Source organism: Sarcophilus harrisii, chromosome 4 (genome assembly GCF_902635505.1).
Source record: "Sarcophilus harrisii chromosome 4, mSarHar1.11, whole genome shotgun sequence".
NCBI classification, from domain to species: domain Eukaryota; kingdom Metazoa; phylum Chordata; class Mammalia; order Dasyuromorphia; family Dasyuridae; genus Sarcophilus; species Sarcophilus harrisii.
In genome coordinates, this window is record NC_045429.1 from 11,219,800 (window position 1) to 11,233,748 (window position 13,949).

At 41.8% G+C, this 13,949-nt stretch overlaps 1 protein-coding gene across 2 annotated transcripts in view; it reads right to left on the reverse strand.

Moving 5' to 3' along the window:
* The window catches only part of PDE4B (phosphodiesterase 4B), a 632,040-nt gene that overhangs the window by 411,295 nt on the left and 206,796 nt on the right, over nt 1–13,949 (reverse strand). Inside the window, exon 1 of one of the 2 annotated variants that reach the window (XM_031968953.1) lies at nt 7,635–8,870. The exons of the other annotated variant lie outside the window; for it this stretch is intronic. Within the exon in view, the coding sequence (XP_031824813.1) occupies nt 7,635–7,867 (233 nt within the window). The 5' untranslated portion in view covers nt 7,868–8,870. Of the gene's footprint in view, nt 1–7,634; nt 8,871–13,949 lie in introns of those variants that run through there. 2 annotated transcript variants of the gene reach the window in all.

The following is a 13,949-nucleotide window of genomic DNA, read 5'->3' on the forward strand; positions in this document are numbered from 1 at the left end:
AATACAATCTGGTAGATTGAGTTCTAAAGAACTGTGGACAGAAGTTCTCAGTATTGCACAGGACATAGCATCAGAAACTAGGGCAAAAATTCCAAAGAAAAGGAAGAGCAAGAAAACAAAATGACTGTCTGATGAGCCTTTACAAATAAATGAAGAAAGAAGGAAATCCAAAGGAAAAGAAAAAAGGGAACGATACACTCGACTGAATTCAGAATTCTAAAGAACAGGAAAGATAAAAAAGGTTTTCTTAAATTAGTAATGCAAAGAAATAGAAGAAAACAATAGAATGGGAAAGACTAAAGATCTCTTCCAGAAAATTAGAGATAGCAAGGAACAACATTCGTGCAAAAATGAGTATGATAAAAGATAAAAATGGTAGAGACTTAACAGAAGTAGAAGAAATTAAGAAGACATAGCAAGAATACACATCAGAACTATACAAAAAAGATCTCAAAGAAATGGGAGGACCAGATCATCTTGCTTGCCTCCTGAGGAATTTATTTTCGGGCCAAGAAGTAACAGTTAGAGCTGAACGTGGAACAGCTGATTGGTTTAAGATTGGGAAAGGAGTGTGATTAGGCTGGATATTGTCACCTTATTTATTTAATTTATATGCAGAATACACCGTGCAAAATGCCAGGTTGGATGAATCAAAAGCTAGAATTAAGGTTGCTGGGAGAAATATCAACAATCTCAGATTTGCAGATGATACTGCTTTCATATCAGACAGTGAGGAATTAAGAAGCCTCTTCATGACAGTGAAAGAAAAGAATATAAAAGCTTACTTGAAGCTTAAGATTAAAAAAAAAAAAACAACTAAAATCTTGGCGACTAGTCCTATCATTTCCTGGCAAAGAGAGGGAAAAGAAGTGGGATCTGTGTCAGATCTTGTATTCTTGGGCTTAAAGATCACTACAGATGGTGACTGCAATCATGGAATTAAAAGATATTTATGCCTTGGAAAGAAAGCTATGGCAAATCCGACACCAAAAAGCTGTGCTATCACCTTGCTGACAAAGGTCCCTATAGTCAAAGCTATGGCTTTTTTTCAGTAGAGATGTATGGCTATGAGAGTTGGACTGTAAGAAAAGCTGAACTCTGCAGAATCGATGCTTTCAGATTGTGTTGTTGGAGAAGACTTTGGAGAATCCCTTGGACAGCAAGGAGATCAAATCAATCAGCAGACCATTCACTGAAATGTCGAATACTGAAGCTGAAGCTTAAATAGGTTGATCACATAATGAGAAGATGGGACTCATTGAAAAAGACTCATTGATGTTAGGAAAGATTCAAGATCAAAGAAGAAAGGCACAGAGGATAAGATGGATAGAGAGGGTCACGGAAACAGTGAACATGAACTTGGACAGCCTTTGAGAGATCATGGACGATAGAAAAGTCTGGCATGCTACGGTCCATGAAGTTCTGGACATGACTAAACAGCAGCAATAACAACCGCAAATGTGCTAAGCGCTTTTCAAATATCATCTCATTAGATGCTCAAATCTCCTGTCGAAGTAAGTGCTATTATGAACCCTATTTTGCAGATAAGAAAACTGAGGTAGAAATAAGTGACTTGCCCATGGTCACACAATTAGTAAGGGTCTGAGGCCAAATTTGAATGCAGGTTTTCCTGATTCCAGGTTTAATGTTTTCTAGCCAGTGAGCCATTTACCTTGAACTCCAGTGGTTCACCTCCCTCCCAGGATTAGGAGAAATAGAAAAGCATTAAGATTCTTAATACTTAAATTAAATAAGACTTTCTCTATAGAAATAGGGGAAAATCACATCTAGGACAAGGTACTTTGAAATGTTTCTCACTAGCTTGTAAAACCAAAAGGAAAGTGCATGAACAAGGTGAAAAATAATGGGCCCTGGTTCCCATCCAGGGAACCAACAATGATTGTTTTCCTCTAACAATTCATTCTAATACACCCTTCGTGATTGAAAAAAGGGTTAGGTAAGGGAGAGGCTGGGAGATGTAATTATCAGAATGAATGCAACAAAGGTTGGAAAGGCAAGAACACAATGGTGGTAGCTTAGAGTAAGCTGAAAATTGTGATGATGGGAGATAATACTGGGTGGCCAGGGCTGACCCCTCCCAGATTGAGAGTGGCTAACTGGCTCTCAGTCAGCTCACATCGAATTGTAGCAGAAATCTCCCTTCTCAGACCCGAGAGCCGGGTGTTTAATTCTAAACTCTAGAATTTAAAGGCAATTAGGAAACTTGGAGAAGGTTCAGAGAAGAATCACAGCGATGACTAAGAGAGTGGCAAATCAGTAGATGAAAGCTAAAAACAACAAAGATTATTCAGCCTCGAGAAGAGAAGGCTGAGAGGCAACTTTGAATGTCACTGAAATTCACTCAAGTACAATTTCAGATCCATGAAAGTGACTGAATTTGGAGTCAGAGGATTCGAGATCAGCTTCCCAACAGAAGGCATACTTAGGATTCAAACTTGGACAATTTCATTTGATAGGTAGTATTGATTGGTAGAGCACTTACAGAAGACTTACAGAAAACTGTACAAATATTATGTTGCTTGATTCTCATGACAATCCTGGGAAGCATGTGCTATCATTTCCCCAATTTTACAGATGAGGAAATTAAGTCAGACAGAGGTTAAATAATAAGCAACATTCACACAGCTAGCAAATTTCTGAGGCTACATTTGAACTCAGGTTTTTTTTACTTTCAAGCCCTGTGGTCCATCCACTGTACCAGCAGCTGCCCCAAGTCACATCATTTTCTTAGGTTTCATTTTTCTCATATGTAAATGAGAAGAATTAATGAGATGGAATCAAAGGTTCCTCCTACTTCTTGATTTCTGATCCTATGATCATGGACTTTTATAGAAAATTCCCATTATGGGAATTATGGAAAATGATGGAAATTTTCCATATCCAGATTAGGATCCAGCTTAAGTCTCAGCATGAAAGACTGGGCTAAATGGAGGTTTCTCTAGGCTCTGGTTATTTTCTCTGGATGTTCCCCATCCCTAGAATGCTCTCCCTCTTCTTCTTTGCCTCCAGAATTCCCTGGCTTCCTTTAAGTCCCAGCCAAAATCGTACCTTTGAGAAGAAGTCATGCCCAATCTTCCTTAGCACCATTTATTTACTATTTATTCTGTCTAAAGATTGTTGGAATATAGTTGTTTGCTTGTTGTCTTCCTCTTGGATGGTGTGGTCCTTTAAGACAGGGGCTACCGTTGCCTTCTTTTTTATCCCCTGCACTTAGCAAAGTACCTGGTACATAGTAAGTGCTTAATAAATGTTTATTGACTGTCTGAGGTAAGATTGTCATAATAATACCAGTCTTGAAATGATTAAATTTTGCACAAAGAACTATTACAAAGCTTCCAAAGAGGGCAGTTTTGAAAACGATGTGACAAGATACAATCCAGACAAAAGATGATAATTATCCTAATTAAAGACAAGACTTTAACTATATTCCCAGTCAGGATCCTGATTTCACAAGCGAGTTTCAGGATGACATTTGCTCTCCCCTCAACTCGACCATATCTCCCTACTGATTTCTATTTAAAAAATACAAACAAACCTCTAAATTTATCAAAATAAACCCAACCCTGTAGTTAACAAAAGACACAAAAACCTATTTGGAAGGTTTGGATCCAAAAGCTCTCATGTCATTCAGAATTACCTTAATTTTAGCTCAAATATCAAACCATTCCTGACAAGAATCCTCCCATCTAATAATGAAAAATAACGACCTGCTTCTCATTTCTAAGAGTACATTTGGTATTTCCAATTTAAATGCAAGGTTTTGAAAATATTGGTCACCAGGGAGAGGAAGCTGCTAGGCTTTTGTCATGTCAGACTGACCAAAGCAAACTACATTATATCTTCATAAGAAGAGATGAAACACTTTTTGTTGTTTTTAAAACATAAGGAACAACTTACATTGTTCCTTCTCTTCAGTTGTATGAGACTATGATTCTATTTGGGATCTTTGGTAAAGATACTGAAGAGGTTTGCCATTTTCTTCTCCAAATCATTTTGCATTTAAGGAAATAGAAGCAAACATGGTTGAGTGACTTATCCAGGATCACACAGCTGGCAAGTGTCAGAGGTGAGATTTGAACTCATAAAGATGAATTCTCCTAATTTCAGGTCCAGAGTTCTATCCACCATAGGTGCCACCTAGCTGCTCCAGAAGCAAAATGTAGAAACTTACTATATTATAGTATCTACAGTGCTAAGCTTAGAATCAGGAATCAGGTTTCAAATGCTACCTTGGACAATTACTAGCTGGGGAAGTGAGTGAAGTGGAAGTCACTTCCCCTGTATGTATCTTAGGCAAAAGGAGACAGTGGGATATAGTGCAACATCCTAGGACCAACTTCAAATCCTGAACCTTTCACTATGTGACTTTGAACAGCTTTCCTAATATTTCCCCTTTTCCTATTTTTTTCTCATGTATAAAATGAGGGGGTTAGTTTAGAATAGATATGTTCCAGCTCTAGATCTATGCTTCTACAAATAACCAGGCAAGGTAGACATGATGGATATTATTATTCTCCTTTTACAGATGAAGAAACTGAGGTTTGGAGAAATTAAATGTCTTGTCCTTTTGGCAAATTAATACAATAGGCAGGATGTGAAGCCAGGTCTTTCTATTCTCAAGCTCAGTCACTAGACCTCTTTGCCTTTATGGTGTTTTTCTCATGAGTGATTTAACCCTTTTCCCTTGACGAAGGAAGCTGGTCATTTACTATGATCTCGAGCTCATGTCATAGAATTTCCCTTCTTCAACTTACCGGTGCCTCAAGGGGACAACATGTAAGCAAAATTAAAAGCCCAAAGTAGTTATTCCAAAATATTGTTTGGCCAGTTAGAGAATAATCCAATTCATATTTATAGCACTGCGTCAAATCTGTCCCAAGGAGAAAAGTCATGTTGGCATATTTGTGTAGCTAAAATCATTATCATATGGGAGGCATATCTGAGCTTTAATTGGATTTATCATTATCTGAAAATGAGCTTACTAAAAACTCTAATTAGATTTTCTTCTGCTAAAAAATCACAGCTTGCCTTGACTAGAGATAAGAATACATGTGCATCCATGTGTGCATGTATGTACCTGTGTGAATGAGTGTGATCTGTATGCATATGTATATATCCACACAAACATATATGTATAAGGACACAAAAATAAGGAATAGTCTATGAATTCACATGAGGAAACTCCCTACTAAAACAGATCAGGATATTTTTAAATATAGCTCTATGTATGCATTTATATGCAAATCATAACATCTTATTGTGCTTTCATTTTTAGCATAATTAATATTTCATTCAGCTATTTCCTATAGTAACACAATTTAGTGAAACATTTGCATAAACACATTCACATGCTATAAAAAAAAAAAAAAGAGGGAAGAAGCCAGCAGACCATGAGGTTCTTCTGGGAAACCTTCTGCTAAAAATGTCAGCATCTTAAGAGGCTAAAAAGTCAGAAGGGTCTGTAAGCAAATAAATAATGTGGAGAGCTCCAAGGTTCCATCGCAATGTAATTTTGCCTAGAATAAATTAAAAGGCAGCCTGCTTACTTGGCCACACTTTGTATGACTTGAATAGCAACAGTGCACTTGGAGCTGCTGCCGGCTGAAACTCTGTATGGGGTTTTTGTAGGGTCGACCAGGAAGCAATGAGAAAATAGAATTTGACCAGGAATCCATTGGAGTCATTGGGTATATTTCAGAGGGTCCATGAAACAAGATGAAAATAGTACATCCTTATTTTCACTAACTTAACTGAATTCTTTCATCATCATCTTTCATCATAAAAACAAAACATCACTCAAAAAAAAAAAAAAAAGCCATACGTTTTCCCAAGCTGCCAAAAGGATCCATGCTCCCACAAAGGTTGAAATACCATGAATTAGAGTGGATATTCACTCCTATAGCCCCAAACGTCACTGTCCAGATGCCAATGTATGGGGATCTTTTTTGCAGAAATATAGTCTTTCCAGACTAGGATGCTGGAACAGCTCTCAGGAAATGCTGCAACTCCCCGTATCTCCCCCTATTAAATAACAAAAAAAACTATTCCAATGGCAGAAGAACTTGATTTTGAATGGTGTCATCATTCAAAAGAAAAAAAAAATAGACTAAAAAAAGCAAATGAACTGTGGCTCTTGCATTTTCATTTGCACTGATTAAAGGGTTGCTGAGCTACTTCTCATTTCTCATGCCTGAGCTGGAGAAAGAACTGCACCATACCTGAGAGCCTTGGTATATCAACTAAGAAGATGGTTCCAATTCTCCCTCTTACAGGATCATAAATTTCAAGCCAGATGGGACTTTAGGGGTCTGATGTCCTCATTCTACCATGAAGTCCACAAGCATTTAAAGAATTGAGACTCAGATGACTTGCTTAAGGTATAGACAAGTTCAAACCCTGATTGACTCCAACCCCAAACTCCTGTCCACTGCACTACGTGTAATCAGATTGCATTTCTGGGTTTTTTTAAATAATGTTTTTAAAACATTTTAGAATTTTAAGTTTCTATTGAAAAACAAAAAAGATATTCCCCTGTCAGTCTAGATGTCAGAACAGCTGGATTCAAATTTCGACTCCAATGGAAGGACAAGTCACCTAACGTGTCAGTAATATCCCAGGCCTCACTAGGACTCTGAATTAGAGAAGAGTTGCTATTCTACCCCCGTGGTGGGCAACTTCACACTTTCACCACCCTATTTAAGTCACAGAGCCAGATGCGAAACTAAAAAATGACAACCACCCAAAGAAACAACGTTCTTCCCTCAGATAACCACAGTGGGGCATCTTCACCTGGAACTGCATCTCTCAGAGACTTCTGGGTTCTTCAGGAAAAGTCTCCTCTGCCAGTTGCCCCCCCCCTTTCTTAGAAAGTTGGGGACCCAATCAGTACAATTTGTGAGAGAAATGGAATTGCAGCCCTAGTCAAGCTTTATGGAGTTTTCAAGCATAAAAATGGAACTGTCTTAATTCTTTTTCCCTCAGAATACAGAGAAAGCGTCCACCAATTTGGCAAGGACAAATCGTGTTTGCCCTTTGTGACTTGTTTTACCCAGCACGGAAATGTGTTTCCATAGATATGACAAAGAGGGATAGGGACAAAGAGACTCCCCCCCCCAAAAAAAAAAGTCCAAGCCCGCTTTCCAAAGCTGATCTATAACGAGTCTGTACATTTGAGGTGGCCCAGCAAAGCCATAGCACGGCCTAGAAAGAAAGGGGAAACACTCCAGCATCCACTCAGCCTTCAACTCCCAAACAATCCATTGACACAGCTGCGCCTGGTACCAGTGGGCACCCATCCCTGCCAGACGTTTTCTTAAAGCAGTCCCGGCCCCTTCCCTTCCCTCACGGCAATCCCAGCCCACCCCCACCCCCACCCCGGCCCCTTCCTCCGCCTCGGAGATCCAGGTGAGCCTCCCTCCCCGTTCCAAGGTTTCTGGATTTCGGCCAGAACAGCAGAAGCCAGGACCGACTTCCCCGGCGCCGCTTTGCCCCCGTCCCCCTCTCCCCTTAGCTCCCCCCGGCCGCACGGACGGTGAACGAAAGCCGGGTTTGTTGAGGTTCCCCCGCTCTCCCTGCCCCGGGGGGAAGAAGGAGAGGGAGAGAGCCGGGCTTACCACGTATGCGCCACCGTGAACCGCCGGCGCTGCCGGATGCTCTTGTTCACCAGCAACTTTCGGAAGAAGCACGGGGAGTTTCGGGGAGAGCTGCGAGGGGAGATCTTGGGGGAAGTGGGTCTGGTGCCGGACCTGGGCAGCTCCAGCTCCAAGTGCATTTGCTCCTTGAAAGTCCGGATGCGCACCTCGCTCTCCAGAGCGCCCAGCTCCTTCGCAGGCTCCCTGGCCGTCATGACTGGGCTGGCGGGGCGCGAGCCGGCACAGACACCCGGGGGGAAGCGGGAGCCGAGCGGAGGAGACACTCGGGGCGCCGCCGGGCTCGCTCCGGCCAGGTCCCGGAGCCCGAGGGGAGCTGGGGCCGCGAGCGGGAGCGGGAGGGCGCGTCGCGGGCTCCGCGCAGCCGGGCTCTGGGCGGGCAGCTCGCTCAGCCCCGGCTCTCCCTCTGCAAACGGCACCTCGGTGTTTGCTCTGTCTGTAGCCTCCTGGTGGAGGCGGCTCGTCTGCGAGCTACACGCTGCCACTCGCTGAATTCATTCAGCCGGAGAGCCCCACTCATGCCAAATCCCGAAGGGCTCCTCGCCGGCCCTCGCGTGCACCCGGCTGGAGAGCCTCGGCCCGCCAAGTGCGCGGGCGCCGCCGGTGCCCTCCCGGGCGGGCCACTCGCGCCGAGGACCGAGACCGCGGACCCCGAGGCAGCCGCGGAGCAAATGGCACCTCGGATTGGGGAAAATCTTCATTCAGAATTATCATCTGGCCACGTAACGCACTCACTGGAGCTCCGCCCACTCCAGGCTCATTGGCTCCGGCTGCTTGAGACAACTGGACTCAATTCACCCTTTTGTAAAAAGCGATTCTCTCCTCCAGGACTCGGGCTGACACGGGATTGTGCGAGCGCCTCAGCGCCCTGACACTGAACCTTTGCGTCTCCTAACAGCCCTAGCTCGGGCTCAGCCTCCTCGGCCGAGTGCCTCTCGGAACAAAACCCCGGGGATTCGAATGGCCTGCCTCGACCTCCCGAGAGGCCGACGGGAACGGTCTCCAAAACGCATCAGTGAGGAGGCGAGAAATTGGCTGCCTGCTCCCGGGGAAAGAAAAGCCTCCGATCTGGGTGCAAGAAGCTCCTTCACTTTCTTCTGTATCCAAACTGCCCATAGGTCACCCAGAAGGGCCACCACTGAGCGCGCGAAGGTCACCGGCTGATGTTTCCAAAGCTCCCCAAATTTGGAACAACGTAGGATACCGAGATGGGGTCCAAACCAAGCCTTTCCAATGGGCTTGTAAACACACAGATTGGGGGGGAGGATGAGACGAGGACACGAGGGGGTGAAGGGAAGGAGAGTCCAGAGTCCCAATCCCACACCATCCAGGAGTCCTTGATCGGGACCTGAAATGGATGCGGTTCCTTTTCCTCCCCCCTTTCCTTTCTTTCTTTTGAATGTGCCGGAATGTGTCTGTAGAAAAAGACAGTTGGAAGCAAGCAGTGCTGTGGCAAGCTGTGCTCGAAGCTATTGTGATGAGCTAGTGCCAGCAACCATTAGGGCCCGGAGCCCGAGCCAGCCTGAGCTCACACAAACTTCAAACAGCAGAGCAAGAGCTCAGCAGCAACAGCCATGGAACACGGGGGATTCACGCCAGCGCTTGCCAGGAGGGGGACAAGAAGGTCCTTTCCCCTCCTGAAAGTCCTTTCTTTCTGCCCTTTTCTTAGGGAACGTAGTCATCCTAGATCTCAACCCTAAGCAAATCTCTACCTCTCTAAACAGTTCTCTACAGGTACTTCTCCCAGAGAAAGGAACTCAGGAGAATTGTTCACGAGAAGTCAATGAAATCTCTGAAAAAGCCTTATGTAGACCTGAAGCTGGAAGGGACCTTAGAAAGTGAGTCACTCCTTCCTCTTTTAGTGCTTATCTGACATTTAAGTGTGTTTAATCTGAATGTGGTCAGAGAGTCCATTTACACAGTGCATTAGATGTGGAGTAGGAAAGGGCTGAGTTCAAATCCTGCCCCAAACAGGGGCAGTTCTGTAGTCAACAACAAGCTATTTCACTTTTCACAATCTCAATTTTCTAGACCGTAAAAGGCCAACAATAAAAGCACCTACTTCAAAGGTTTTTTGTTAAGTTCAAATGAAGGAATATATGTAAAGTGCTGTGCCGACCTTTAAAGTTTCATCATCATCATCATTATATGATGATAAATTCATCATAATAATAGTCTTATAAATGATAATTTATAATTATTGTTAATAATGTAAATGTTTTTATTGATAACATTTGTCGGGGGAATAAGATGTACCATCTACATGTGTTACTGGATAAAAGAACACAGTCTTATGGCCTTATCAGAGAAGGTGCTGTGCTCTATGAGCAAAGCAGAATTGAATTGCCTCAGAAGAAATGTGTGATGCACAAAATTAGAGAACCCCCCCCCCCAATGTTCACGAGGACTATTTGTGTCCAACCTGTGGCAGAGTATTCTGAGCTTATTGTTCTGATCAGCCAGAGTCAGACACTCTGTAACTCAACCCTAACGTAAAGATGTCATTTTGGTCCCCGTTGAGAATGAAGGACAACAACCAGTCAGAGATTTTAATATGATATTAACCATTTTTTGGCCAGAATTTTAAGAGATTTTTCAGCAGCAGCAGTTACAGAATCATCAGAGGAAGATATAAATATTCCAGGAAATGGCAATATTCTAGCTCGGTAAAAGAATATTTGTGGATTTGGAAGTGATAACTTTGTATCATAAGCCACTGTGAATAAACACTTGGCACCATCATAAGTTAAAAAATACTCAGGAACTAGGGAGGAAGGTGGGAACTTCCCTTTTCCCAAAGTGTTTCTTTTCTGGTTTTGTGTTTGTTTAAAAAAATTTTTTTAATGTAAAAATAAGATTGTAATTATCAGTGAAGTAAAATCTTTAGAAAGGTCCATAATAGAGGATATGGTTAATTCCAACATCAGCAGCATGTCTTGGGGCTGTTATTCTAGTCTGTGAATAAAGTTATGGTCTTTTCATCCAACAATAACATGCATCAATGGACCCCAGGTGATTTTGAATCCTCTTCACTATGACAAATCCTTGTCAGAAAGAAACCTTGAAAAGAAATAGGGATTTCAAGAGGCCAAAGTTAAGAGGGAGAGCATTCCAAGCATGAGGGATGATCTATTCAAAGTCATAGAGGCAGATGGATGGTGAATAAAATCGAGAGAAAAGATGTGAGATTCTGCCAGTGAATCCAATCTTTTCTTTTTCTAAAGTAAAAACTTGAAGTATTAAGGCCCTTTCAATGCTCAAGTTTGTGGATGATATTGTGTTGACTGCATCATGCCCAGAAACATTGGGAAACCTGCTAAAAAAGATATAAACACTCAAAAAAGTTTGCATATGGGGAAAAGCAATTAGATGAAGGATAGCTCTGTTGTCTGGACTACAATGTAGAGTTGGGCAGAAAACTCTTGGAGCTGGTTTTTACTACATTTATTACATTTATCTGCATTGGGCATGACCAAGGACAAAAAACTAGGCTCAGAATGGGCAAAAAAGATAAGGAGAGAAGAATAGCTTGTCTTCCTGACAGTGTTATTTTTTTTTTTGAATGATCTCAAGCTTTGCCCTGAAGCAAAGGTCTGTCTTTTTAACACTGGTATTGTTTTTCATGGCATTTCTGGGATCAGAGAACACAGCAAAAAAGATGACCCTGAAGATCATGGGGAGATGCACATGAGAATGATCTTGCTATAACTCATTATTAAGGAGAAGTTCGACGGGAGAAAAAACCTCGAGAATTTCAGCAGATAAATACAGAGAAAAGCATAAGCTGGTGTTCCAGTGAGAGAGAGATAAATTGGTCTGTTGCTCCTCTGGTAACCATATAATGTGAAAAGGCTCAAGGAAATCCGTCAACAAGCGGGGTAGACCCTCTGCTGGGAATTTGGATAAAATCTGGACAAGAATTGCCTAGGATGGGCTAAGAGCTATATGACTGGAAACAATGTTTATATTGAAGAAATGATAAATCTAGGAAAGTTGTAAAATGAATTATCTTTTCCCCCAAACTCCTCATTAAAGTTATTTTTAAAAAACACCATTTTGAGAAACTTTTCTTCCTCTTCTAAATAATTTTTGTGCCAAATTTACCAGCAGCATTAAAATGTCATAACATTTGACCTAGCGAATTATTTATTGCATCATTTCCTGTAAGAGTAAAGTACCGATATCCATAGGAGCAGAAATAGTGTGGTCATGGATAGGACTCAAGTTCGTAAGTCACAAAGACCTAGTTTCAAATCCTGCCTCAAGCATTAATGTCTCTGTGTCTAAGGAGATTGGACTTGCTGGATTCTGAGAAATCTTCTGGTTCTTGGTTTCTGACCCTAAGATTTTCTGGGTGATCATCAATAAAAGAATTTCTGAAATTATGTTTTTTTCTGTTACAAAGGAGTGATCTATTGCAGGGCTCGGGGGCCATCAGGAAGTGATGGTGATATAGAAAAACACCAACAAAAATCTTATTAAAAAGGGGGGGTGTAGGAGGAAGGCTGTAGAGTTATTAAATTCCTTTGGATAGATAAAGCCAGAGCTCTGATAAGAAAGCGTTGACAAAATCTTCCAAAGGCTCCATTAATCGTGCAGTTATAATTACCCACTGACTCCACTGTCAAGTCGGTGTCAGGCTGGGCCATTTGACGTCATTCTTCACACTGCCTACGATGAGAAGCAACGGAAGCAAATTAATAGGATTCTGCTAGTGACTCTGCCTGAGGAATATGTTTGCCAAAAGGCTTATAGGAAGTTGACTCTCAAAATCATGAAATGTCAGGGCAAGAAGGCTTCATGGAGGTCACTGAGCCCAACTTACTTGTTTAACTAATGATGGAAGCTCCAGCAGAGAGAGGGTTAGGAATATGTGAAAGACCCAAAGCTAGGCAGCTCAGGAAGAGAGCAGGGACTTGACCAGAAAGGTCTATTGACTTCTAGCTTGGAGCTATTTCAACTATTTGCACCCCTATTTCTTTTTTAAAATTTCTTTATTTGATACCATTTTATTTTTCCAAATACATGCAAAGATAGTTTTCAACATTTATCTTTGCAAAACTTTGTTTCCAAATCTCTCTCTCCTTTTCTTCCTTACCTCTCCTCAAGATAGTAAGCAACCTGATAGAGGTTCAACATGTTTGCAGTCTATTTCTTGTTACAGAAGGGTGACTGGATTCTCAATGTTTGTTGGCAATATTTTTATCAGTCATTGGATTTCTTCTCTCACTAACCACAATGACTCTCCCAACCTTTTCTTTTTTCTTCCCTCAGTCTCCAAAGCATCTCCAAACTCCACACACTGAGCAGCAACTGCTTTTCAGTTTCCCTTCCTGGGTCATCATACAAATATTACCCCTTTGATTGAATCTTCCTTAGTGGAGAGAGATGCAGGTAATTCTTTCTGCCTTGAAAACTTACTCTCTTGGGGATCTCATCAGCTTCTACAAGTTCAATGATCATTTTTAATTACATGATTTTGTGATCTATCCCTGCAGCCCTCATTTCTTCCCTGAGATTTAATTCCATGCTAGCTGCCCAATATTGTCATTTGGATAGCCCATCAAGATCTTAAACTCATCACGTCCCAAATAGAACTTTCTCTCTCTCCTTCCTCAAGAACACCACCATCTTTCCAGTTAGCCATGTTTGCAAGAAATTATCTTTAGCTCTTTCCCTCTCATTCACTCATTGGGGAAGGAAAGAGACCATCCCCAAATATACAGTGAATTTGCCAAATCTTTTCAATTTTCTTTCTACATCAACAAGACCACATAGTGAAGAAAATGTTGATCACTTGAGTTTGAATCTTGCCTCTAGATATTTTGTGATTGTAGAAATCTCTTAACTTCTCATTGTTAAAAATTTCTCATCTATTAAATGGGATGGCTCCCAACGTCCTTTTGTTAGCTCTTAATCTAAGATCTAATACCACGAATCTACCCACTACTCTCCCCTTAAGTAACCACTACCCTGGTTCAGCTCTTCACTTCCTACTAGGACTATTGCAATAACCTCTTAACCATTCTCCCTGAGTCACGTCTCAGCTCTTTAATCCATTCTTCAGATAGCTGAAAAATGGATATTTATAAAACTCAGATTCTGTCCATGCTTTCTCCTTGACACAAGAAGCTTCAATGGTTTTTTATTGTATTCTGGAAAAAATACAATCTCCTGCTTGGTATTTAAAGCAGTTGGTGTTCTGGTTTGAATCTGTTTTCCTGAGTGATTTAACACAGCTCTCTCTCACACACACACACACACACATCCCTGCCTTCT